Source organism: Rousettus aegyptiacus, unplaced genomic scaffold (assembly GCF_014176215.1).
Source record: "Rousettus aegyptiacus isolate mRouAeg1 unplaced genomic scaffold, mRouAeg1.p scaffold_m13_p_10, whole genome shotgun sequence".
Classification (NCBI taxonomy): domain Eukaryota; kingdom Metazoa; phylum Chordata; class Mammalia; order Chiroptera; family Pteropodidae; genus Rousettus; species Rousettus aegyptiacus.
In genome coordinates this window covers 52060738-52088390 of record NW_023416285.1, presented here as the reverse complement: position 1 = coordinate 52088390, position 27653 = coordinate 52060738, and the positions used below count along the sequence as shown (strand labels likewise).

Genomic DNA, 27653 nt, shown 5'->3' with positions numbered 1-27653 from the left:
ACCTAAATTTCTTCTAGATATGATTAAGGTTCATGAAAGAGAAATAAGGGAAAAATTTAAAGAACCTTTTATGACTGTATTATAGCACTGTGCCAAGAGTTGACTGTGCTTTGTAAACATATTATCTTCATCATATAATATTGAAAAATATTATTCTTATTCAAAAGCTCTACCAACAAGAATCCAGAATTATAAAGCCTAAGTCATTCTTTATCATCCTGGGATACAAAATGATGCTAAAATAACTATTTCGTCCTTTGTGGTCTACATCAAGGGTGGCAGACTAAGTGCTGAGAGTTCTGGTTATCCCCAGAACAAAACAAAAATCATAATTCATGTTATAGTTCCATTCCATTATGATTTCTTAAATTTATGATTTCCCCTTGATGACAATGGAAAACTACTTGATCAACTAGAAAAAAATGTGTGCTTCATGCTTCCTTTATTTTTGCACCCCTGTGTGTTAAATACTCAGATCCCTATTTGTAATTAATGCACTATGCACACATTTTGGATATGGGCACATTCACAGAAATCTTCACACAGGTTTCCAAAAGACACTAATAAAAACGGGAGAAGTGAATGAAAAGGTCAAGAAAGTGCAGAAAGGTGTCACTACTCACAATGTTCATCAGGGTGAGCAGGTAGTTTTGGACATGCTCTTTGCCATGGAAACGGACCACAGAGTCATCCACTCCCAGCAGCACCTCAATGTTGTAATCATTGTCTCCTGCGTGCCTGCGCAGCCTCACTGTTTCATTCAGCTGCCGGTCAATGCTGCTGTAAACAGTACTTAGGTCATCGAGGCCTCCCAGATCCGACTCTATTAAGACACAAAGAAAACTCAGGCATTTCAGTTTCCCCCAATGGACCCTCTAATAACTTTTTAACAAAACAGAATCTTCTAGGGGGCCTATCATTATAATCCATAATCACTGAGACACTGCTTTTCAGCTTATTCCTTAAGTAATGTGCACATCCATATGCACAGACAGACCTCTTATAAATCCAACATAGAACAGCAACACTGAGGAAATATTACTATTGCACAGAAAGCAATGTCACCACACAGGTCTGAATGCTCCATGAGGATAAGAGTAGTTTAGTTTTCTGTATCTGTGTCCCCAGTGCAAAACAAAGGAAGTGTCGGTACAGACCATGTGCTAAGTAGTTATTAAATAAGTGGTAATTATAAATAAAAAAAAATCATGTGTTGATAAGTTGACAGTGGGTAATATAAGTAACTGTAAATATAGAGTGTAGAATTTGTATCACATAAACTTAAATCTCTCCATTTTCCAGTAGTCTGAATTTAAAAGTCAAATTATAGCAGAGCAAAACAACAGCATCTAGTGGTATAATTATTGGTCACTATACATTGCTCCATTTCTTTTGAGTATGGTTTTCTAGTGAATGCTGCAAGGAACACTATAGGTATACACACTTGCGCGGGCCATCATTTGGAGAGCAGGTCATTTCAATTGCCATCTAGATCAATCTATATGAAGCCTGAGCAAGAAAGTCAGAACTTTACCTATATCTGAAGACTATTTTTTATTTTATGCAGTTGAAGGATTTTTTTTTTTTTACTTTCCAAATAGAGTTACACATACATACTCACACACAGATATACATATATACCCACAAAGAAATAAATATATAGGTCTATGTATCTATCTGGAGAGGAGGAGAGGTATTCTTAGGTTCTAATTTTCTAGATATTTGTCTTCAGATTACCACATTTTCAATAAAGAAAATGTTTTAGGTGAATTGAAAAATAAAATCTATCATTTGGATACTAAAGTAAAAGCTATGCAAAAATTCTGGTATAAAAATGAAAGTATATTCATTTCCATTTCAAATATATAAAACTTGGAAAAAAATATTTTACAAAACACCTTGATGTGTAAAACAACCACATATCTAAAAACACATTTGACAGAACCACATCCAGCTCATGTTTTATATGAAGGGTTATTTAATGCTGCACTAGGGCCTGTAGCTATTTGAATCAGTGTCTGACATTAATGAATAGGAGCTTTCCTCTCCACCTCTGTGGTTTTAGTAAAGTTGAGAGGGGAAAAAGGTGTCTCTTAGTCAGAAAGATTGATGACTAAGCCCTAGCCACATGGAATTAGAAGTAGTGGAAGGAAGTAAGATCCCATTCACACCCTTTTCACTTAAAAAAAATATATAGAAGCACCAGCACCCTCCCCTGCGAATATAGGCATTAGCTCTGAATGTGACTACTCAGGTTTGAAAGCTATACTGTAATTCACTTTGACCCAAGCCCAACTGTTAGATCATTAGGTGGGAATTTTCTCCTCATCAGGGAATCACATTGGCTCCACAACACATAAATAACTCTCACCACCATCCACATTAAATGGAAAGCTTTCCTCAAAAGTTGTTTTTAAGGGTTGTACACCCACGATGAAGGTAAGAGACTACACCTGCAAATAGCTTTACTATTCAACCTCAAGTCTTTTCACACACTTGAGAATGTGAAAGGCTGTGATACCCAGCATACAAATAGGAAATTCATGCATGAACTCCCAGTTCTAAAAAATGGCTCTTTTTGGCAGAACTGTCAGCAGCAGCATCCAATGGAAATATACTACCAATGTCATCATATCATTAAGTCTGATGCATGAATGAAGAAGGTTGAATACTTATTTCAGAAAGACAGTTCATTCTGCTCAAACACACCTTTGGTTGGGCCTTTCCAGCTCTCCTTAAATAGGCAGTTTTCTGGAAAGAGAAGAGAATCTCTTTTTCATTGCTTAGAACCTAGGAAGGAAGAAGGAAGCCTTTTTCTTTCAACCACTGCCTTCATTTAATCAAGAATACTTTATCCCCATTTTCTCCTCTACTGTACAATGTTCTTTTCTATTATTCCTAAAGAGGACAATGGCAAACATAAAAAACAAAATAAAACAAAACAAAAAAACAACAAAAAAACCAAACAGTGGAATTACTTCTGGCACTTTTTATCTATATAAGTCTCTTTTAATTATAGACAGTTCTGTGGCTGTGAAATAACTTCATTCATCATAAATTTTTCTCAGTATGCCTACTTTATAATGTAATGGTGAAACGATTATTAGCACAGTCTTTGCAATCAGACATTTCTGACTTCAAATCCTGGAAGTGTCACATCCTAGCAGTCTGATTTTATTTAAGATGCCTAATCCCTGTCAGTTTCCTCATCTATAAAACAGGAAAATAACTTCTACTTTTCAGACTTGCTAGGATGATAGGATAATGACTGTAAAAACACTGTACACGATGCTTAGATGTAAATGCTCAACAAATACTATATTTTTACTGCTACTACTATAATAATGATGTGATGATGATCATGATTTCTCATTAAGAGAAGCTGTTATTTTTAAAGCTTTCTATATTATTTTATGTACCACAAATCTGTTACAGTTCTTTTAAAACAGAGGTGAGAAAAAAATCTGGAATTAGAGAAGGAACATCTAAACTGTTGACACGTTTAGAAAAAATGAGGGTAACAATATCTCCTGCAGTGCTAAAAGTAGATACGAGGAGAGAAGTATCCAGATTGTTTACTTTGAATATAAAATTAGGATTAAATCCTATGCAACAAGCTTGTTTAGTAAATTAAAAACCTAATACAAATTGGAAAGACCTTACAGATGGCACTGATCTTCACTCAACGCACACTTATTAAGCACTCACACATGTGTGGGACTCTGAGAAGGTAAAGAACTACTTGGTGTAACCCTGGGAACCACACCTTTGTACAGGTTTTATATTTGGAATGTAGCTGCATTTTTATCATGTAGTAACAAATTATGTAGGCTTGAATCGCCTTCACAATTGCTAGTTCAGGCAGATCTAAACAGGGTATACCAGAACATGCCCTCTCATAACAGTTCATACCTTTATAAAACTTCAGTTTAAAAGCTGACAAACTTTGACAAAATTTTAGATGCCTCTGTGTCTAATTCCACTACTATATATCTGCACCTCCATGAGATATAGGAATAGGAACGTTAAAGAGCTGTTATCATGCTATCCTGTCCAACACTCCCCATCAAATTCGTTGACGCTAAGAGGACTGAAGAAATCATGCAGGAGACAGTGAGCAAGTTCAAGAAGAAAAAGCTGAGTGACATTTTGTACTGGGTATTGCAAACTAAGGATTTCTGGTGGCATCCTGTTGGCATCATGCTATGTAACTGCATTCAAGGTGACCTGAATGGAGGCAGGCTGAGTTGGACAGCAGACAGCTATTGATAAAACAGAATTAGCAGGAAAACTGAGCATCTTTTAAAAAATAATTAAGAAGTCCCTGCAATAGGTACAGTGGTGTTACTATTTCCCATACTTCATTCCAGCAAAGTGAGACTCAGAGTATTTTTCAAGATTGAGCTTTCTTTTTCAAACTTTTAGAAAGTAGAAGTTTTTTGAAGCTTATCTTAGGAGTTACTGACTTAATATTTTGAAAATGTTTTGATCGTACCCTTTGTGCACCCCTAGCTTCCCAATTGCATATATAAATTTACAGGAAAAGAATAATTTTTTTATAAAGCCTGTTTTTGATGAAATAAAATATTTTCGGAAACACAGGTAACCAATCAAGTCACAAGTATAGTTATTTCAGTATTAAATATAGGATCGTTAGTGTTAAGCCAGAATTTTGAACTTATCAAACAGATAAAGTAGACTATAACTAGTTTTGCTGATTGATTGTGAACACTTGGGCTTGAGACATTTTCACGATGGAATATGGCATGTGTAGATGCCTAATTATATTTACAGTGTATGATTGGTGAAATCATTCTCCACCCCCAGAAGAAATTCCTATGGGCAGAAAAATGGCAGGAGACAAGGATTAAATCAGAAAGGTTACATGTTCTGATCAAGTTCTGAATCCGATATACATACATTTAAGGTTGGAATGCAATCTTAAGCATACTGTAATAAAGGCAGGGAGAGAATCATCTACCCTATATTCTATTCTCTCCTTCCTAAGAAGGATGTCAATTTTATTGAGGAGACAATAAATCCAATAAAAGTCATTCCCAGTCTCCCTTGTGACTAAGGACCACACATGACTAAGGATAAACCAATGAGATGTGAGCATAAGTATGGCTTATCCTTCAGTGGCTTAAACTGGTTTGTGTAAGGGCTTTCATGAAGGCTCCCCTAAGGAAGGTGATTTATCTTGGTAGGTGTGCCCCTTTGTCCCTTCACTCAGTATTTCTCCCTGCAGCCTGGAAACATGAACATATCAGAAGTTCTATGAGATGATGCTGGAATCTAGGCACCTGCTGAGTATGGTCGGGCAGCTTTGAAGAAGAGATCTGACCCCACGACGACTGCTGACTTGCCATCCCAGCCCTGGGTTGTCTAGCAACAGACTTTGCTACACATGAGTAATAGCACTTCTGGTGTGTTTTGGCCATCTTTGGATTTTCATTTTTTATGTCATTGAATCTAGTCCTAATAGATATGAGCCTGAAAATATTTAATTTTGTTGTCTAGGTTCCCCTGGCACTCCTACTCCCTTTGGGAATGCAAGTTAATATGTTAATAAATGGATGATAAAGTAGATTCACTTTACCGAAATGTCCCAGAGCAATTTTCTTAATAATGCATCTACTTCAGAAAATAAGGAAGAATCATATTGTTTTGCAGTAACAATAAATACAGAATGAGTCTGTGTAGAAATCTGGCATTCTTCATGAAAAGAATACTGTGGCAAAAATGAAGTGTCTGGAATAATACAAGCTGGATTTTCCAGTAGTAGGTGGAGATCCTAAGATCAGAGCTAAAAATAGGTGTGAAGTCCAACAAATGTCATATGTTAACATCAGAAGCAGAGAGCATTTAACTTAAATAATTGTGTTGACCTGTCTGTGTCATTCAGTAGTGATTTTTCCATTGTCTTTTAAAAAATTTATACTGTTATCAGTTCCTAAAAGATATAGTAATAGCATCTCCATATATAGGGGGCCCATTCTACCAAGATATAAAATATTTCTGTGAAAAGCAGCTGAGTCCCTCACCCACTGCAAAATTCCATATTGAAAGTTCAAAGAACTGTACTCAGGCCAATTTATGATGTCAATTCTTAACTTTCATTAAGTAACTTGCTTTTTTTTTTTTTTTTTTTTTTAAAAAAAGACGTTACCTCTGAATGAGTTTCCGTGATTTCTTTTCTCCAAAAGTTCTAATTCTAAAATACATGTATTGCTTTTGTTTTCACTGACCACTTTAAGGGCTACCACGTGGTATTATTTAAAGGAAAACTTACCTTTAAAATTAAAAAAAAAATGTTTTTATGCTTTGGGTTCCTGATGATTAGCAAACAAACAAGAGAAAACTCACCTAAATGTCTAATATATAGTACATTCTGACTTTTAATAAGAATCTCCTATATATCAGAATATATTTATCTAGAAATAAATAAAATTTTACTTAAAGTATTTTAAGCATATTAGCTTGCCTTCCAAGAGGCCCTGAGGTAGAGCGATTCCTGGGTTAATAAGTAAATCATCAAGCATCCATTTTCCCTATCTTTCCATATGTTGCCATTCTCCGTGTGCAAACTTTGTCTTCAGATGAGCTTCTTTGATTACTCCAAAATGGTTGCACCAAATCCAGCATCACAGCCAGGTACAACAAACTGTATTTTCATACAAGTCTTTCTTAGCTGTAGGCAAATGTCTTTCCTAGAGGCCCTCTGGTAGACTTAACTATAGTTTTCAGTGGCAAGAACTGAATCAAATGCCTATGTAAAAATCATTAACAGGTAGGAAGAACAGAACTCATGAATGTCTTAGTCCAACCAGAAATCTACCTTTGTAACTAAGGCCGGCCTCCACTAAAGCACATGTTTAGGAAAAGTTTGGGTTTATGAAAAATATTAAGGTCCTATTAAAAATATAAAGGAGGATGTCCTTAAAACAGGAGGGGAAAATAAATGTTGCACAGGCAACCACATTGCTAAATCCTTCATTTCAGATTCTTCTCTTCCTGCATTCCTTAGTTAACAGTCTTCCACTGGTTTCTTTTATTCTATCTTAGTTTGCATTAATACAGTTTGTATAATACCATTTGTGTTTAATTTCTTACTGTAATCTGTTTGCCTAGAGATCACTTCTGCATTCGTTGGCCTCTAAGTGTTTTTGGAAAGGTGCAGTCCTTCATTCCCAGATCAGTGGACTCTCATCATTATAGCTTGCTCAGTTCTATTCTAACCATTTCTTGAACAAACCACTAAAATGTTTGGGTATGGGCTGAGTTGTCAGATAAAACAAACAAACAAAACAAAACAGTATTTTCTGTTACATTCGAATTTTAGGTAAACAACATTTTTTTAAATGTATCTCAAATATTGATTAAGACATACCTAACACTAAAAATGTACTATTTATCTAAAATTAAAATTTAAATGACAATTCTGTATTTTTATTTGCTAAATCTAGCAACTCTAGGTATGAGGTAACTAACTTTCTCCAGGCAGCCCGTGCAGTTACATGGAATTACACCCTCTTGCCCTCACTTCTACACTCTGCCCTCTATACTTGGCTCTAGCAGTGGTCATTGACCCAGGCATGGCTAAGTACTATATTCTATTGCTTTGACTCTAGTAATTGGTTAATAGATGGGTGATTTGTCCAAATCATGCCAACAAAACTATGACCTAGGATTGTTTTATTTGTAGCTACTAGGGAAGAGAAGTTCTCTCCCAAGCTTGAAACTAGAAGAATATAACACTGCAGCTGCTTGGGGCTAGCATTGGAATAGTTTTTTGTCTATGTCTAATGGAAGAAGAGGAAAGTGAAGATTACTAAAGGAGAGAATAGTTTATGTTCTGATGATGACTTTGAGCTTCTGAATCCAACTATCTCAGAAACTTGGTCTTTCAGTTTCATCAATCAATGAACTATCACCATCTTATTTTCTTTATGTTTTTTAAAAAATTTTTTCTTAAAACAATTTGATCCTAATTCCTAACAACTGAAACTAAAAGAACCATGATTAATAAACCAGTCTATATTTTTCCTTCTACAGTCATCATTGTCCTCATTTCCTTCCCACTCTTCTTTAAGGATATAGAGTCCTTTGAAAAGGACAATATATTCTGTTTAATCTCTCAAATTAATTTCATTCTCTTTATTTCATTTTAAATGATGGGCTCTGTTACTAGTAATCTGTTTCCTCATTTCTGTAGCTTTTTTTCAGTTAAAGTCATAAAGTTAGTCCCAGAAGACAGTTTTTAATTTTCAAATTTTACTACTCTACATATTAAATAGCATTTTAATGAACATTTCTCTTCTCTTGATTATATTTTTATTTTTTAAAGGAAATCATTTAAAGATCACAAGACAACATCTAAATGTCTATAATACAACATAAATGTTTTGCTTTTTTGATAGAGTAGAATAGCAAAAAATTTGTTTCTATTAATATCTATATCTCTATTCAGAATTAAGTCTTCCATAGGCATGTTACCTGGAAAAAAAAAGCCTGTTATGACAAGCAAAGCTTTAACCAGAGCAGCTACTTCTCCTTATAGGAGAAATGATGTGTTACATAAAATAGCTATAAGGTACAGCCTTGAGGGCACTGAAAGTATATTATCCTATTCCACATTAAGTAGTTTGGTGAATTTCAAATATCAGTTTATCTGTAATGATCCTGGCAACTTTTAACTGATATTTCAATCAGGTAAAAAATAAATTAAGAAATCTCTAAATTGATGTTTCTTGATTTACATTGTTAAAAGGTAAATAGTTAATTAACATGCAATTCTGGCTAAGAATTACATTTGAGACTCCTCGCTCAGATTTTGGTTAACAGTAAAAACCCTTCAGAAATTCAAGTTATTATTAATCAGTAATTTGTCAGTTAGGGTCTATTAGGGCATCAGTTGCAACTACACAATAGGCGTACTGCCTCAATGCTTTAGAAAGACATTATAACTAGAATACTGCTAGCAGACAAAAAAAAATTATCTGTTACTGGATAACGTAAGTGCAGTACAACCAAACAAAACATATATTCATATGTTGACCTATTTAAGCCTCAAGCTTTCAATCTTTTGTTGAAATTCAACAATTTTATTGCTCTGATTCTTAAAACCAAGAACTCAAGCTTCAGGAGGGCTAAAGTCTAATTTATACTCAAAACCAAGCAGCAGTACAGTTAGCTATTACTGAAGCTGAATCCATACAGACTTTAAGACCAAGTCCAGAAGACAGTTATTATATAATACCCTAGAAGGTCTAAAAAATAATTACTCATATAGTTGGTCTTTCAGAGCTTTTTACCTATAACATGTTTTTTTTTGATGAGTTATTTAATGTATTTACAATAACTGTGATATACTGATTAAATATTTGAATACTTATACTTACCTAGGATTTAATTTCTGCTGATTGAAATAGGAAGAACAAGACTTTAAGAAAATAAACCTTATATAAGAAGGTAGAAAACTTATCACATACTATCACTTCTGGAAGCATCATAGAAAGGCAGTCAAAGGCAAAACACTAGTGAAATAGGTCAAAACTAGGCCAAAAAAATCTGTTACAATATCAAAGACAGTACCATGACTGTGCCCTTCATAATTAATAATCGGTCCTAAGAATTTTCATTTAGCACTAGATGATGTGTTTTAGAGAAACACTTGGCTTTGTTAGCTGAGTTATAGGAGAATTTTAAAGTAGGGGGAGGGGAAGAGAAGGAAATGGACCAGAAAAAATTCTAAATCATCATCTAAACCAACAAAGCCCTGATAACTCCAAACATTAGGTCAGACACTAAAACAACTAATCTAGACTCATGGGGTTTATAAAACCTATAAAAAGACTAAACCAGCAAAGTCCCCATTAATTCTATATAGTTCAGAAACTAAAGCAAGAAGCAATATTTTAGTTTAAAACCTTATCTCAAGAGAATCATACATACTTCATATGAATAAAGCACCTGAAACCAAACATTTTAAAAGTTCTCATACTCCAAATATGAAGAAAAATTAATTCAGAAGACTCGATTAATCCCTGGACTCACAAAACAGCTGAATAATCTAGCTCTCCCCTCCACTTTAACCATCGCAGGGAAGACCAGGCGAGAACAAGCCTTCCAGACCTGCACACCACCGGTCGCTGCAACTTTCTATGGCAATTGCATGTAGAACAGGAGTGTCCCACCTCTTGTGTCTCTCCCTATCATGCAGGAAGCAAGCAAGTCTTGCTGCACTATCATCATTATCTGCCACCCCTCTGCATCATGATACTGTATACATAAGTGAAAAGCCTGTTAACTAGTTCCCTTTCCCCCAGAAGGTTCAGGTTCAGGTACAGGGGCAATTCCCCTGTGAATACAGTCTTTATTTAGGCTGACTCAGTGACTTTGACAGGCTTGAACATGTGATCAAATTTGTTGCTACATCTATAGGTAGAGCAATTCTAGTTCCACTGCATATTTTTTTTTGGTGCTGAACAGAGGGCTAGATAGTATCTACTTCCAGACTTTAGTAAAAATTTTCTTCAGAGCTATGTCTTCATATATTTATCTTTTTTTTTTTTTCAGTGATACACTAAAGACAACCTAACAAATGAGCTGGGAAGCCACAACTCAAGAAGCTGCAACTCTCTTGGCACAGTCGCCATGGGTGTCCCTGCCCAGAGGACATCCTTCCATGGGGGGGGGTGCCTACTGCAGTGTCCAGGCTGATGTCCAGACATTAGCCTGCTGACCTTTCTTGATATGTTCTTCTTTAGGAGCAACTGGTGAAAAAAAGATATGTTACTGGGGAAGGTCCACATTTTGTTCATACTGTTGAATATTATTAGGTTCTCCTACTACTGGAAAATGCAACAGCCATAGCACACTATTGTACATGCCAGGAATAGACTGCATAAGATGAGAAGTAGGATGACTCCCAAACTCAGAACTCACATATCCTACATGCAGCTGACCATCAAGTTTTTAGATGTTCATATGGTGGTTTATGAAGGACGCTAATCTTATCCAAGCAGAGGCTCCCGTGACTCTGTCCTGAAGCCATGAGATAATGCACAGAAGGCAACCTATTCATCTCTAACTGGTCAGCCACGGTACTGACTAACTTCTACATTTGCTCATTATAGTCTGCCTAATCACAGACAATCTGCAGGTAATGAGCTCAGTTACAATAAGCATCAGGATTAAGTTTCAGTTTAAATCAGGTTTCGGTTTCAAAGCAGTGAGGTAAGAAGTTATTACTTCAGGAATATTCCCTGAATTCTTGTACATGGAAGCCAGATTGCTGTGGGTATCTGCAAATGCGGGGTTAATCTGAATAGCATGAGTGTAACACTGCAAGGCTCCCTGAATATCCTGCATCTCCTTTAGGGAGTTTCCCATAGCCTCCTTATAATGTATCAGAGTTCCCTGCAGCTTTCCTTGTTGCTACAGTACCCTTGTTAAATTAGAATGGGGCAGCAGCAACCTCTGGGAAGACTTTCTAATGCTTTATGATACAAGTGAACTACCTCTTCAATGTTTCCCTGTTCCCATTTGATATTGTCTAGGTTATTCAGAGAGTCTGCATGAGTGGGACATGGCTGGAGAGCTATATTATAACAATTCCTACTTTGACAACACTGCTCTTCTCTTTAAGAGCCCTGGCTAGGTTGCAATAAGCCTCAAGGAAATGTGGTTGTAGTTCAATAGCTTGCCTGCAGGTGTCTACTGCCAGATCCATCAGGCCTTGCTCACAGTATACACAAGCCATGTTGCTGTGCACCACTAAATGATTTGGACTCAATCTTAGAGCACAAAGGTAAGCTAACATAGCTCTGTTAAAAAGCTATGCCTCTTTCAAGGCATTACCTAAATTGATCCCAGAAAATTGGGATCAAAGGCAACAGCCTTTTCAAAGTGATGAATTGCAAGCCAAATCTTCCCTATGCATTGAAAATACAGCCAAGATTACTTGGAGATACTGCAAAGTTTGGTTACATCTCAATTACTTTCAAGTAACGTGTCATATTTTTAATCACGTGAGTTTTTGGTATCTTTCTTGTATGGGTATGGGTCTACCCTATGTCCAAGCCTTGAGCTCCCTTCAGTGAGGCATCTTATGCAAGAATAGGAGGCTTCATCCCCTGAAACCTTCTTAGCTTCTTCCAAGCAACCCAGGACTTTGACCAGGCTTCCCAAGTCACTGCAAACACAGTATAAGTCAGGATACTGAAGAGTTATACTGTCCTTTCCATGTCACCTGCTGCTACCAATGTGGCTGCTACGTTAATACAACTCTATGAAATCTGGTTTGAGATGCAGTGCATGCTGGTACTGCTCAAACGCTTCCTGCAACTATCCTCTTTGCTGGTATACAGTTCCTAAATTTGAATAGGCTTCTACCAGAAAGTGTTTCTGTTTAATTGCCAGGGTGCTAAAGTAAGCAGGTCTGTCCAGGCTTTCATACTGGAAGGGTATAGAGCAAAGGAATAAAAGCATATCAGTGTTGTATGGCTCTTGTCTCTAGACCTTCATGCAGTATCTCTCAACTGCCTCAAAATCTCCTGCAATATTCTCAATGTGCTTACTTTGCTGACCCTTGGAGAGAAAGCATACATTTTGTTGGTTCTGTGTTGTCAACCACATTGCCCATGGAAGATGCCATCTGGACTTCTTAAGAGAGTCTGAGGAGGGGAATGATTGAGTCCTGCCACCACCACTATTAGCAAGACTGTTTCTAGATCTAGTAGTCACACAGCAGCAGCTGTACCAGTGCTTTGGCAGGTTTGAGTGGTGGCAGCAGTTAGAGGCTTCAAACCTTAGGGACTCTGGTTGGCCACCTACCCTTCACAGTCGTATATTACATTCTTTCTTACAGTTTTTGTAGTTGAGCTCTACTAAATTGAAGAGTAGAGAAAGACATCTCCACGCCCAATTTAATAGGTTATATTCTAGCACTCTCACATTGCTAAAAGTTGAAGTTTTCTAAGTAAGCTCAATTGCATAAGAGAGAGGTAGGATTCCATTTTACAACTGTCAACTTCAAAGTGCAAGTTATTTCCATCAGTTGCCTCTCATAAATTTTTTAAAGATAAAAAATTTCTTTACCTCAAACTTCTTCAGAAACTTAAGCATACTAAATTGTTCTCCAAAGGCATTGGGAACAATTTTTATACAAATTAAAAACAAGTTGTTATAGCCAAACTATGAATATTAACATTTTTCATTTAATCTTTCTCATAAATATTTAAAGAATGGGGCCAGTTAACCAGGCCCTGCTCCAATCACTGGGAGTACAGCAGTAGACACAGCAGATGTAGAGCTTACCCACACAGAATTACCTTTCCAGTGATAAGAATGATGAATCAGGGTAAGAATAATAAAAACAGAATGGGGGGGCACCTGAGTCTCCATCAACCTAACACTGTTTGCCCCACCCTGATGATTCCCTGAAATCCTGTCCCACCCAACTTGTGGGCCCACCTAAGCCCCTTCTACTGGCTTTTCCACACAAATGGCCTGTTGTGGCTCATGCTGTGGAATTTCCCAAAACCTCACTAAGGTTTACAAACCCTGAACAAGCAACATCTGGCCTCAGCATGTACTTTTTCCTAAATAGCCCCAAGTCCAGCACTAGTGGCAATTGGCCTCAGTTTGCAGCTTAGCCTCTTCCAGGCACCTCCAAGCCCAGGACAAGTGGCAATCATCTGCTGATCACTTTGTAGTTCATAACAAGTGGCCCCAGGCAGGGCACAGGCAATGGGTTTCCTGGGCCTGCACTATAGCCCCTCCCAAGAGGCCTCAGAATCAACACAGCTATTAGTCAGCTTCAGACCACACTAGAGCACCATCCAGCCCCCTTCATGCACCACATACCCAAAGGGCAGACTAAGGAGGCACAGAGCCCTGCCAAAGCAAATCCTGCTCCATAGGGTCAGCCCCTACACAACAGCTCCTCCACAGTACTCATGAGTAGTCCTCACAACCAATCAGCCTGAGGGTCCATCTCTCCCATTGAAGTGCCAACAGTAATCTGAGCTCAACTACAACAGGAAGGCATGCACAATATACACAAGGGACATATCTGGAGCATCCAGTTCAGGTGACTAGGGAGGTTGCACTACTGGACCCAACAAGACACCTATTACATAAAGTCTACCAAGAATGGGAGATACAGCAGCTCTACCTAATACATAGAAATGAAAACAGGGAGGCAGCCAAAATGACAAGGAAAAGAAACATGCCACAAATTAAAAATCAGAACGAAGCTCCAGAAAAAGAACTAAACAATATGGAGACAAGCAAACTCCAGATACAGAGTTCAAAACACTGTCATAAAGATGCTCAATGATCTCAGTCAGAACTTAAAGAGACAGGGAACATAAAAATGGAGATAGAAAACATAAAAAAGAACAAGTCAGTTGATGGCTATGCTAAGCCTGATCCTGTCTGATCTCAGAAGCTAAGCAGGGTCAGGACTGGTTAGTACTTGGATGGGAGACCACCTAGGAAGACCAGGTTTTATAGGAGTAAAAAGTAAAAAATAAGAGATTGTAAGGTGACAAGGTCCTTGCAATCTGTGAGGTCAATCAAGGGTTGCCTTGTATTAAAAAAAAAAAAAAAAAAAAAAGGAACTAGTCAGAAATGAAGAATTCAATAACTAAAATGAAAAATACATTAGAGAAAATCAAGAGTAGATTAGATGAGGCAGAGGATCAAATCAGTGATTTGGAAGATAAAGTAGCAGGAAACAAACCATCAGAACAACAAAAAGAAAAAAGAAAAAAAATATAAAAGTGAGGATATTTTAAGAGGCCTCTGGAACAACATGAAAGTTACCAGTACTCACACCATAGGGGTACTAGGAGAGAAAAGAGAAAAAAGTTGAAAACCTATTTGAAGAAATAATAATTGAAAACTTTTCTAACCTGGTGAAGGAAATAGACACATAAGCCCAGGAAACACAAAGAGTCTCAAAGAAGATGTACCCAAACAGACACACCAAGGCATATCGTAATTAAAATGCCAAAGGGAGAAATTTAAAAGCAGCAAGAGAAAAGCACTTAATTATCTATAAGGGAGCTCCCATAAAACTGTCACTTGATTTCTCAACAGACACTTTGCAGGCTACAAGGGATTGGCACGGAATATTAAAGTGATGAAAAGCAAGGACCTACAACCAATATGACACTAATCGGCAAAGATACCATTTAGAATCGAAGGACAGATAGTGTCCCAGATAAGAATAAGCTAAAGGAGTTCATCACCACCAAACCAGTGTTATAAGAAAAGTTAAAGGAAAATCTCTAAGAAAGAAAAAAAAAAAAAGGATTAAAAATATGAATAATGAAATAGCAATAACTACATATCTATCAATAATTACTTTAAATGTAAGTGGATTAAATGCTCCGCTCGAAAGACATAGGGTGGCTGAATGGATAAGAAAACAAGACCCTTACACACACTGCCTACAAGGGACTCATTTCAGATTGAAAGACATACACAGACTGAAAGTAAAGGGATTGAAAATGATATTTCATGAAAATGGGTGGGGGAGGGGGGTGGGGAGGAAGCTGGGGTAGCAATACCCCAGACAAAATAGACTTTAAAACAAAGCCTAGAACAAGTGACTGAGGAAGATCCAGTAATCCCACTTCTGGGTATTTATCCAAAGAAACCCAAAACACTACTTCAAAAAGACATGTGCATCTATATGTTCACTGCAGCATTATGTACAACAGCCAAGATATGGAAGCAACCTAAGTGTCCTTTAATAGCTAATGGATAAAGAAGTGGTACATATATACAATGACTATTACTCAGTTGTAAAAAAAACGGAATGAAATTTTGCCATCTGCAACAACATGAATTGACCTATGCTGAGTGAAATAAGTCAGACGGAGAAAGAGAAATACCATATAATTTCATTTATAGGTAGAATCTAAAAAAAAAAAAAAACAAAAGAAATGAACGAACAAAACAAAAACAAATTTATAAATAATATTTTGATGATTGCTGGATGATGGGGTGTTGAAAGAATGGATAAGGAGGGGACAGGATTAAGAAGTACAAATTGGTAGTTACAAAATAGTCATGGGGATGTAAATTATAGCACAGGGAATATACTCAGTAATATTGTAATAACTATGGTTGACATCAGATGGTACTAGACTTATTGGGGTGATTGTTATGTAAATGTTTAATCACTGTGTTGTATACTTGAAACTAATATAACATTGTATGTCAACCATAACTTAAAAATAAATATTAAAAAAAAAAAACAGAATAAGAGGAGTAAAAACAACAAGGTAAGGTAGGCATAATTTTAGATAAGGTATGCAAACGAAGGCAGAAGGCAGAGATCTTGCAAAATAATGGAATAAACCACATAAATATCAAAGTTATTTTGGGATAAGATATAAGGAAACTATATACATATTTCTAAACTTTTTATTATTATTTATAGTATAGCTCTTTCAGAATGACTGTGTAGTATAATACAAAGAAAATCAGGATACATTCAAGAGTGTGGTAGGCAGACTTTCTAAAATGGCCCCACAAAGATCCCAAACCTGTGAATATGATGAGATATAACTTCTCTAATTATGTTATAGGAGTTGACTAAAAAATAGAGAGGCATTATCCATGTGGGCCTTATCTAATCTCATTAACCATTAAGAGCAGAGAGCTTTCTCTGGTTAGTTGAGAAAGCAATGTCAGAAATGAAACTATGAGAAGGCTTTGACGTGCTATTCCTGGCTTTGAAGATGGAGAAAGTCAGTGCAAGGACCAGAGAGAGGCATCTAGTGCTGACAGTGAACCCCAGCCAACAGCCAGCAAGGAAAACGGGACCTCAGTCCTACAGCAACAAGAACTTGAATTCTGCCAACAATCTGATAAGCCTGGAAATGGTTTCTTTCCCAGAGCCTCCAAATAAGAGTTCGATCTGGCCAGAACTCAGATTTTAGCCTTGTAATACCCTAAGCATAGAACCCAGTCTGGTCGCTTTGGATTCTGAATTGCAGTACTGCGAGCTAATAAATGAACGTTGTTTCAAGTCACTAAGTTCTTGGTGAATTTGTTATGTAGAAATAGAAAAATAATACAGAGAACAGAGGTTTAGCCTCAGCTCTACTATGATCCATTTGTATGGTTTTGGGAAAGATGCCAAACATCTGAACCCCAGTTTTCTTATCTGTAAAATAAATGGGCTATGTATGCTAGAGGACACTAAAATCTTCCTCCTAGCTAAATTTTCATAATTAATAAATAGGCTATGATTTCACTATTTTAAATTATTAAAGATGTTTACTGTTATTATGACTTTTTAGATCATATATAATTGATTGTATAATTTATTTGTTGCTAAACCCTTGGTTAGGGATACAATTCATAATTAAAATATATTTTTACATGGGAAATAGAATCTACATTATGATATAAAATATTTCATGACAATGTAGAAGTCTAGTAATTTATTGCTGAGATGCAATCTTCTCATTCACCATTTAAAGAAGAGCACAGTGTCCATAAAGTCTGGAGGCATCACCCTATATATATAAAACTGTCAAAGACATCTTCAATCTCTTCTCTGAAAAATATGTTATATATTTTTCCAGATTTTATAGACAATCTACAAAAGGTTGAGTAAAGGTGACATTTTGATTATTTAAGTATTTATATATCCACAATGCAGACAGAATTTTATTCTAAGTGATTAAAAATTCATTTTATGTTTTTTGTTTAAATGCAATAATATTTGACTTTGCTACCTCCAATAAATTTTTACTGAAGTAGTTATAAAAACATAGAATTAAAAATGCAGATTATAACCTTAAAATACTGAAGAAGTGGTCATTCTATATTTTTAAAAAAAATCTAAAGTGCTATGCTTATTTGGATAATATTGATCAAATAGTTTTGTCTTATGTTCAAATGGAAGGTTTTTATAATTATAAAATATATAATCAATATATTTGAGCCATATAATTATTGCAAATTTAAGACAAATTTATAACAGAACATTTGTTATTAATATTATGAATGGAACAGTGTAACTCCTAATCTACAAATGACAATATCCAAGTTAAATTTAATAACACAGCATTTTTTTTGTATTCAAATAAAATTGTTGAGCCAACCTGAAAACGAATGTCCACTAACAACACTTATTTTCAAAATAAAACTTCTTAGTCTAAGTAATAAGATATTCCAGTGGAAAGAAAGTTATATTCATATTTTATCCATATCAGTAAGTGTGTAATGTATTCTTCTAGATAGTGCTGACCAAATGGGAGCAAAAATATTGGGAGTGTTTTTGTATCTTCCATTTTTTTAAACATTTGGAATACAATTTTAATAGACATTTTAATATTTGATTTTCTAATTATTACATTTCTGGCAGTTCTGGTTGACTTTGACTGATTTTTCTCAGTATGAGTTGCATTTTCTTGCTTCTTTGCATACTTGGTAATTTTGGTCAGATGTCCAACAGAAAATTTACCTTGGTTGTCGAATGTATTTGTATTCCTATAAATATTCTTGAGCTTTGTTCTCAGATGCAGTTAAGCTACTTGAAAACAGTTTGTATCTTTTAGGTCTTGCTTTTAAGATACATTAATCAGATCAGAACAAGGCTCATCTAGAACTAATTATTCAGAACAACTGAGGCAAGACCCCTCTGTGCGCTCTCTCCGATGCTGGGTGAATCATGAGATAGTCCAGTTTGCCTAAGGGGAGAAAGCACTTTTCCTAACCCCAGGAAGTGCAGGCAGTGTTACCTCTAAGCCTCTCACGTGGTTCTTTCGCAAGCTCTGCATAGTTTCCTCACATGAATGTGCTCATCAGGTCTCAGCTAAACACTAGAGGGAAACTTCTACAGACCCTCAGAATTCTACCTGACTGGAGCTCTTTCTTCCCCCATATTCAGTGCTGTGAACTCTGACCACCTTCATCTCTTAGACTCTCATCTCTAACTTCTCAGCTCTGTTGTCAGGCTCAGCCTGAGTTCTCCTTCCCTGGGATTCAGACTGAAAACTCTCTAGGCAGTAAACTGGGGAAATGCTGAGGTTTACCTCTTTTGTTTCTCACCTCTTAGGGGTCACTGTGCATCACCAGATACTGAGTGTTTGTGAACTACTGGTTCTTATATTTTGTCCATGTCTGGTTGTTTAAAGCAGGGGGCAAATCCAGTGTTATTTCATCTTGGTAAGAAGCAGAAGTTCACTTAATTGAGTTTTGCTCAGAGCACATGGTACTATAGAAACTTGGATTTACCACATGTTACTCTGTAATATGACCTAAAATTTTCTACAGTCATTCAGTTTTCCCTAAATCACTTTCTATACACATTTACGTGGACTTGTGGAAGTTAGATAATAGTGAAATGTTCACAGTAAAAACTCTGACACTGCTCTTTTAATAAAAAAAATCATATATTTAATGAGATAGTAAATCTCCTTAAAAATGTCTTTGCGACACAGGGTATCATATGCAAGGGAGAACAATTTAAGTTGAACAGCATTTAGTAAACCTCGAAAATATTCTATTCTGAACTTCTCTGTTCACTAAAATCTGGCTGAGCCAAAAGGTACTGTAAAAGTGTTTACAGAAAGAAACTGACTTCTAAGAGTAGCCAATACATAAATAAATAAGTAAGTAAGTAAGTAAGTAAGTAAGTAAGTAAGTAAGTAAAACCTTAGCAAACATAGGTATCGCCTTACAGTCTAAAGAACACAATGTTTGGAATATTCACTAAAAATGTTTTACACTGAGTTTTTTGGAGAATTGCAAAATAGGTTTTTAAAAATCATATTTAGATGATAGAAAATTAGGGGTGAACTTCAAGAAGTTATGTTACAGAGGTGAAGGCAAAAAATAAATTCTGTAAATCAAGACTCATTGTAGTCCCTAAAATCAACACCAAGGGCCACAACAGGTAAAGTGAAGCTGTCTTTTTGGAGTGCAAAAAAGGAATTACCTTTTGATAAGTGAAAGTGAAACAAAGGTGGTTCATGGTTTACTAGGTCATATTGTACCTAAGCTCGGCTTCCTAGATTTCAAAAATATTTTTGAATTTTTAGTGCGGAAAAAAAAAAAAACTCCAAAAATGATATGTTCAACTCAAACTAAGGAATGACTTATCTGGTAGTTAAACAGATGTAGTAAAAGCATTTAAACACTGACTGTCATCAAGTAAATACTGACATTTTCTTTAAATATCAGAAGGTGTATGAAAAGATGCCCAACTTCACCAGCCATGAGGGAAATGCAAATCAAAAGCACAATGAGATCCCACCTCACACCTGTTAAAATGGGTATCGTCAACAGGGCAAGTAATAACAAGTGTTGGAGAGGTTGTGGGGAAAAAGGAACCCTCAAATACTTCTGGTAGGACTGAAAATTGGTATAGCCACTATAGAAAACAGTATGGAGGTCCCTCGGAAAACTAAGAATTGAATTACCATATGATCCAGCAATCTCTCTTCTGGGTATTTACCCAAAGAACTTGAAAACATTTATCCAAAAAGATACATGCACCCCGATGTTCATAGCAGCATTATTCATGGTGGCCAGGACATGGCAGCAACTGAAGTGTCCTACAATAGATGATTGGCTAGAGAAGATGTGGTACATATATGCAATGGAATATTAGTTATAAGAAGAGTTAAAATACTGCCATTTGCAATAACATGGATGGATCTTGGAATAATCATATTAAGTGAAATAAGTCAGACAGAAAAAGTTGAAAACCATATGATATCACTCATACGATGATATAAATCTAAAAGCAACAAACGAACATGATAAAGAAACAGAGATTCATGGACATGGACAGTGACTTAGTGGTTACCAGAGAGAAGCGGGGGACGGGGTAGATATAAGGATAAAAGGGATCAAATATTTGGTGACAGAAGGAAATCTAACTGGATGGTGAACACAGAATGAAATATATACACATGACATACTGTTGAATTGTACATTTGAAACATTGAATTTTGATCAATGTCACCCCAATAATTTTTAATAAGAAATTAAATAAATATCAGGAGGGAAATACAAAACTACAAGTAGTAAATCTTTTTCTAAGTGAACGTGAATTTATTTTATCTCAATTCAGAGATCTAATAGATTGGTAATACAAGAAGCATCATCACAAATGAAAATGTTAGAATTACAAGAAAAGGTTCATTAGCACTTTTCCTCTTGCTCTCTCCTTCCCTCCCTTTTTCTTTCTTTTCTATTTCTTTCTTTCCATTGCTTGCTCCCCTCACTCTTTTGTTTTTCCCCCATCATCTCCTTACTTCCTTCTACCCATCTGTTTCCAAACATTTTTTGAGCAGTTTTCCAGCACAGAATCTGATTTAGCTTCTAGGAATAAAGGATCAATAAGCCCAGTTCCTATCATTGAGAATGTCACAGCTGAATAGGAGAGAAAGATATATAAACAGATACTTTCATACCAGGTAAGTATATAACTGAAAAAGAACCAAGTTACTCCACCTGGAAGAATTCTGAGAATGTTTCAACAGAGGAGGTGATGTATGAATTGGATTTTAAAAGATTCACAGAAGTTAGACATGTGGAAAAATAGGGAGTGCTATTCCAGGCAATGGACATGACAATGGGCATGATATGTGGAGAAGATCTAGAAAGCACTGACATAGTAGGGGAATAGAACTTCAAAGAGGAAGGAACAAAAACATAAGTGATGATTTGTGTTGAGCGATGTGGTCTCAATGAGGTAGGCTAAAGCAAGATCATAAAGAACTTTAAATGTGCTATAGATAGGCTTAGGGCTGGTTCTCCTGGGCCATTTCTGTATCATGCCTGTTATCCTGGCATAAATATTAGTAATGTTTTCTTTCACTTTCAAATGTCTCCTGGTTTGAACAGTAAATTAAGTGGTCACTTTTCTTACTGGTCTCAATCTCAGAATGTGATTTCTAGAAGGCAGGACTGAATCTGTGTAACTATCTTTTGTGCATGTGTGTTCAGTGATAACAGAAAGGCTCATAACAGGGCTCCCATGTTCTGTCTCAGTGGTTATGGAAACAGGAGTAGCAAATTTGCTTACTTGGCAGTCCACATCCATTTCAACCTGCTTGTGGTGCATACTCCCGCAAAAGCTGAACTATGTGCCCCAATAAGCTAGAACTCCGGTTGAGAATTTGGGTTGAGCCAGTAAGATGCACTCATGTAAGGTCTGGAATTCAGAAGTGGCAAATGTGGTTGGGGAGACACATTTTCTGTAGCAGCATCCTAGGTCCAGTTTCCAGCTGTGCGGATGCCAAAAGTGCAATAGTAGTAGTGGCAGGGTGTTATCCTCAGAAAACATCTTCGGTGACAAGTTCTCGGAGCCAACAGGTCCCACAGCAGCTTGCTCATTCTCTCCCTCCCTGACTAGACTTGAAACAGCAGTTGCCTGGGTGGGCCAATCTGCTGTATGGTTCTGGGAACTAGTCCCAGAGCCAGAGCCTAGAGGCCACTCCTCTAATCCTTCCAACAATTTAATGTGCACTTAATTATTTATATTAAATCCTTTCAAGCTTAAAATAACTAGTGTGGTTTTAATTTTCTGGAACTGAACCTTGACATATATATGGTAAGCTATTTAACAAAACTGGGCCTGAAATCCATAGCCATGTAATAAGAGGGCTTGGCTATTCAATGACCTGAAAGAACCCTCTTACCTCCAGAATTCTGCTTCTGTGATTCTACACTTTGGTGGAGCTTGCCTAATACCTCTATTTTTCTCTCCTGCATCCCTCAGAAACTGGTGCCAATCTGGCCTCTAGCTTGCATTGCTATATAACTATTCCACTAAGATTACTATTAATATACTTTTACTATTCAGAAAATGTACCAAAAGCCATAGGATGTATACAAGGCAGAAATGAGAGAGCATTCATTTATTTGACAAATATTTATTGAACATCTATTAATGCCAGGCACTCTTAAATATTTTATAAACTCCTTAACCTAGTCCAAGCATTCGCTTAGACGAAACATTGCTGGAAGTACATTTTAGCTTTGTCTTGTCTGCAACTTAATAGGTTTCAGACTCTACCCTGTAGAAAACCTTCTCTACCTCTTTCCATTCCAGGCTTCAGTCAGTATAGCTCCCTCTTTACAGAAACTGACCTGAGTCAAATGAGAATTTCTTTCTCCATCTCTCTATACCACTGTCTCCATTTCTAGCCCATTTTCCTTTCTTCAATAGAGTAGATTGTCACATGTTCTATTCACTGATCCAGGCTTTCAACTCTGCATTTCATTCCTCCCTGCTCTTAGTTTTCCAAATGTCTCTAGGTGGCCCCTTCCTGCATTCTGTGTTCCTCAGCTGGCTGAGAATAACTCAAGGCCTTTTGCTTTTTACACAAATTTCCTTGGACAAAGTACTCAGTCAAAGAGTTTTAATACATTTTTAACGATTAGGTTACACATCCTGAATTACAGAACATTTCTACATTCTGCTCCAATGTCTTTTCACCGTCATCATTCTCTAAGCATTAACTTATCTCAACATAATACATCCTTCAACAATCTTCCTGTACTTCTTTTCCAGGCAAACAAGACTCTGGGGTTACTTTTACTTTGTTTGTCCCATCAGGCCATTGCCAAATTCTAAAAATACTTGTTATATAATATTCTTAGATTTGCCATTCTATCTGCATTTCTGTGTCTAACATTTCAGGTTCTATATATGGCATGCTTCTTCTTTCTCTGTTTTCTATTTTTTCTACCATATGTTCAACCACTTAAACTATTTTCTTTAAATGTTATTCCAAGAGCTTTTGGTAATGTAAATTTCCTTTCTTCATTAAATCTAAACCTTCTGGCATTGGCCAAACATTTTGTTACCTAAACTACATATCTTTTATTGTAGCTTAATTTTATTTTTCCTCTAAAAGATTTTATCTAATTATTTTCCATTACAATCTATTCATTTTTGCCATTCTACTTATTTCATCAGCTTAGAATGTGCTCCACCTGAACAAAACAATATCCCAAAGAATCCTTTGCCGGGCATGGCGGTGCGTGCCCGTAGTCCCAGCTACTCAGGAGTCTGAAGCAGGAGGATTGCTGGAGTCAGGAGTTTGGGGCTATAGTGCACTATGCCTATTGGGTATTTGCACTTAAGTTTGGCTTTGATATGGTGACCTCCTGGAAGCAGGTCCACCACATAAAAAAAAAATCCATAAAGAAATTGATGAATATTTTTTTGTTTAAGGATTATTTCATATGACTCTAATCGATATTTTTAGCAGTCCCAGAGGACTTTCTACTAATGTTTGTAAAGCCAAAAAATAAAAATAAAAAAATGTTCAAGTGTAAATTCATGTGCAAATTTTTCCTCTTATTCAGTGGACATCAGAATAAGTTCTCGGTAATGCAAAGAACAGTCACGGATAATAAAACTCACTATAGCACATAAATTCATGTAACAACAAGGCTAAAAGCCAGCTATGTACTACATAACACTTGCCATAATACAGCTGTACTCACACAAGAAGAATATGAGAGTTAGGGCACCTTTATCTTATTTGCTTTGGAACTCTTCATTATATTGACTCTATGGAACTATAGACAGGGGGACATGAAATGTTCCTAAGTGCAGAATATTTTTTTGTTATTTAAAAAATCTGATGATTGTGTCCAATTTTTTTTTTCTTTTATAAAAGGGAAGTGTGCTAAAAAGTAGTGCAATAAGCCTGAAACACATTAGGAGATCAATACATGTTTGGTCAACAAATAAATGAGTGAATAAATCAGTAGGTAAATTGTTTGAGTTTAGAGAAAATGAGGATATAAATAGATCATAATGTGTCAGTGTGAAAAAGAAAAGGAAAATAACTAATTGCTACTGAAGTTTCTAATAGTACGAAAAAGTGATAATATAAAAGAAAAATTGGACACAAGATATATAATCAAGAGCAGGAGCACAATTAATCTTATCATAATATACACAGGCACAAACTTGATACTATTGTATGATATTACACATATGTTCATGAACATATATATAATATAGTTAATCCTAATTTGTGGATTCAATATTTGTAAGTTTTCTTGCTCACTAAAATTTATTTGTAATCTCCAAGACAATACTCACAGGGCTTTCTCAGTTATCTGGAGACATGCACAGTGGCAAACAAACAAACAAAACCCTCGATAAAGCAAGTAAATAAAACAGTATTATGTTTTATAGAAAAGATAAATATTTCAAAATAACATACTTGTTTTTATAGAAAATCCCCCAAAATCTACAGATCAACTATTAGAATTAATAAATGAATTAAGCATGTCACCGAATACAAAGCCAACACAGAAAATTACTTGAAATAATATACAGTTGACCCTTGAGCAATGCAGGAGTTGGAGTGCTGACTCCTGTGCAGTTGAAAATCCACATCGTATTTTTGACTCCTCCAAAACTTAACTACAGTCTCTCAATACCTACAGGAGCTGGTTCCAGGCCAGCTCCCCGTGCCCATATACCAAAATCCACAGATGCATGAACAATGCATACAGATGGCTCTTTGCATCCATGGATTCCCAACTGTGGATTGAAAATGTTGTTTATAATCCACAATTGGTTGAATCCATGGATATGAAACCTGGGGATAGAGAGGGCCAACTATACATATTGGAAAAACTCCATCATAAGTGGATGCATGCAGTTTAAACCCTTGTTGCTCAAGGGGCAACTGTATTAACAGCAAACAATGAGAAGTGAAACTTATCAACACACGACATGAAAACAATATCATTTAAAAGAGTTCAGAAACATATATATCTAATACAGTCAATCCTCTTTATTTGTTGATTCTATATTTGTGAGTTTGTTTACACACTAAAATAAAAAATAAACATATAATAAAAAATAAAATTGTTAGGGAAAAAATCTAACAAAAATGTGCTAGACTCCACTGAAAATTATAAACATTACTTAAAGACAATGAGCCACAGAGTTGAAGAAAATATCTGCAATACATGTCTGACAAAGTATTCATATCTAGAATATATAAGTACTCCTACAAAACAATAAGAATGAGACAGACATCCATTTTTGTTCATTTAAACATATGTTTTACAAAAATAACAGTCTAATAGCCAGTAGGTATATGTAATGGTTCTCAACATCATTAGATATCAGGAAAAATAAATTAAAGCCAGATAATTGCTATTACAATTGCTAAAGTGGAAAATAAACTTGACAATTCCAAGCATTGGGCAGTATTTGGATTAACTGGAACTCTCATACACTGCAAGTGGAAATGTATATGGGTACACTACTTTCTAAACCATTTTGTATTATCTACTACAGCTGAATATATGTATACCCAATGACACAGCATTTCTATGTAAAAATGAACAGAAATGAGTGCATATATACACCCACTGTAATACATGTACGAGAATAGTCATAGTTATTTACAATAGGTAAAGCTGGAAAATAGATTGGATAAATAAATTATGGTAAATTTGTATGAAGTAAGAGTATAAAGCAATAAAAATATTACTACTGTATGTGGCAACATGGATTAAATTTATAGACATAATGTTAAGTTAAAGAAACCAGACAAATAAGAATATATGTGATTCAATTTATATTATATACACTAATTTCATCAAAATGACAAATACACTATCTTAATAGAATTCAGAATGGTGATTACTTTTGTTGGGATACTGACTAGGAGATGGTACAATGTAAGCTTTTAGGATGCTAGGAATATTCTATAACTTGGTAATCATAATGGTTATATTTGTAAAAATTCATTGAGTTGAAAACTTAAGACATAAACTTTACTGTATGTATATTATAAATTAAGAAGAAATACAAAGAAACAAAAATATTTAAATATAAATCTATTCTATCATATGCTTCATCTGACATGTGAGTACAGAAACATGAAACATTGGAAAATATCACTGAAATCCCTGAAGGCTATAGCGTGGCAACCTAAAATGATGCAAATTAATTTATGCAAGAGTGACTTCTTCCACGTCACAAAGACTGCCTTCTGTCCTCTTAAAAAATGTGTCTTGAAAACAAAAACACTTTAAATCAATCCACAAAATTTACTTCCTAGGGAGTGGAATGTCTGATTAATGTAAGCCTAGCTAGAGTACACAGGACATTTGCCAGATTTTTGCCAAAGAATGCCTATGAGATCATTCTTCAAAAGGTCTTCCCCTCCATACTCCTGACATGATATAAACTACTTTAGTATTTATGTATGCTGGACAATGCTTTAGTGTACTTTATAGGTCTTTAAATAAAACCAGCTGTCATTCTAGGTAATTTTAATAAAAAATTTATAAAAACAAAACAAAACATGGTTTCTTTATAGCACTCCTGTGTGCATAAGAATCACCTGATTCTTCAGGTCTGCTCCCAGACATTTTACTACATGACATCTGCAGTGAGTTCTAGAATCTGCACTTTACGAAGCACTCCAGGAGATACTTGACCAGGCGGTTTGGGTTACACGTTTATAGTGTGCTGCTCTTTAGTATACTACACTATGAACTGTTCATTTTCAGCTGATCTACTTATTTTAAAATGTAATGTTTTTTCTCTAAGTGCTTAATTAGCTTGGATGATAGAACATAAAACAATAAACGATAAACTACATGTTCTTATCTTTCAA

General features: G+C 35.8%; 1 protein-coding gene and 1 pseudogene across 2 annotated transcripts in view; both read right to left on the bottom strand.

Annotated features, from left to right (window-relative positions):
- Positions 1-27653, bottom strand: part of ADAMTS3 (ADAM metallopeptidase with thrombospondin type 1 motif 3) — a 222895-nt gene that overhangs the window by 55150 nt on the left and 140092 nt on the right. For both annotated transcript variants that reach the window (XM_016132936.2, XM_016132937.2), the window contains one exon: positions 624-823. In XM_016132936.2, coding sequence (XP_015988422.2) covers positions 624-823 — 200 coding nt within the window. The remainder of the gene's footprint in view (positions 1-623; positions 824-27653) is intronic.
- On the bottom strand, positions 10563-13220 carry LOC107504021 (annotated as a pseudogene).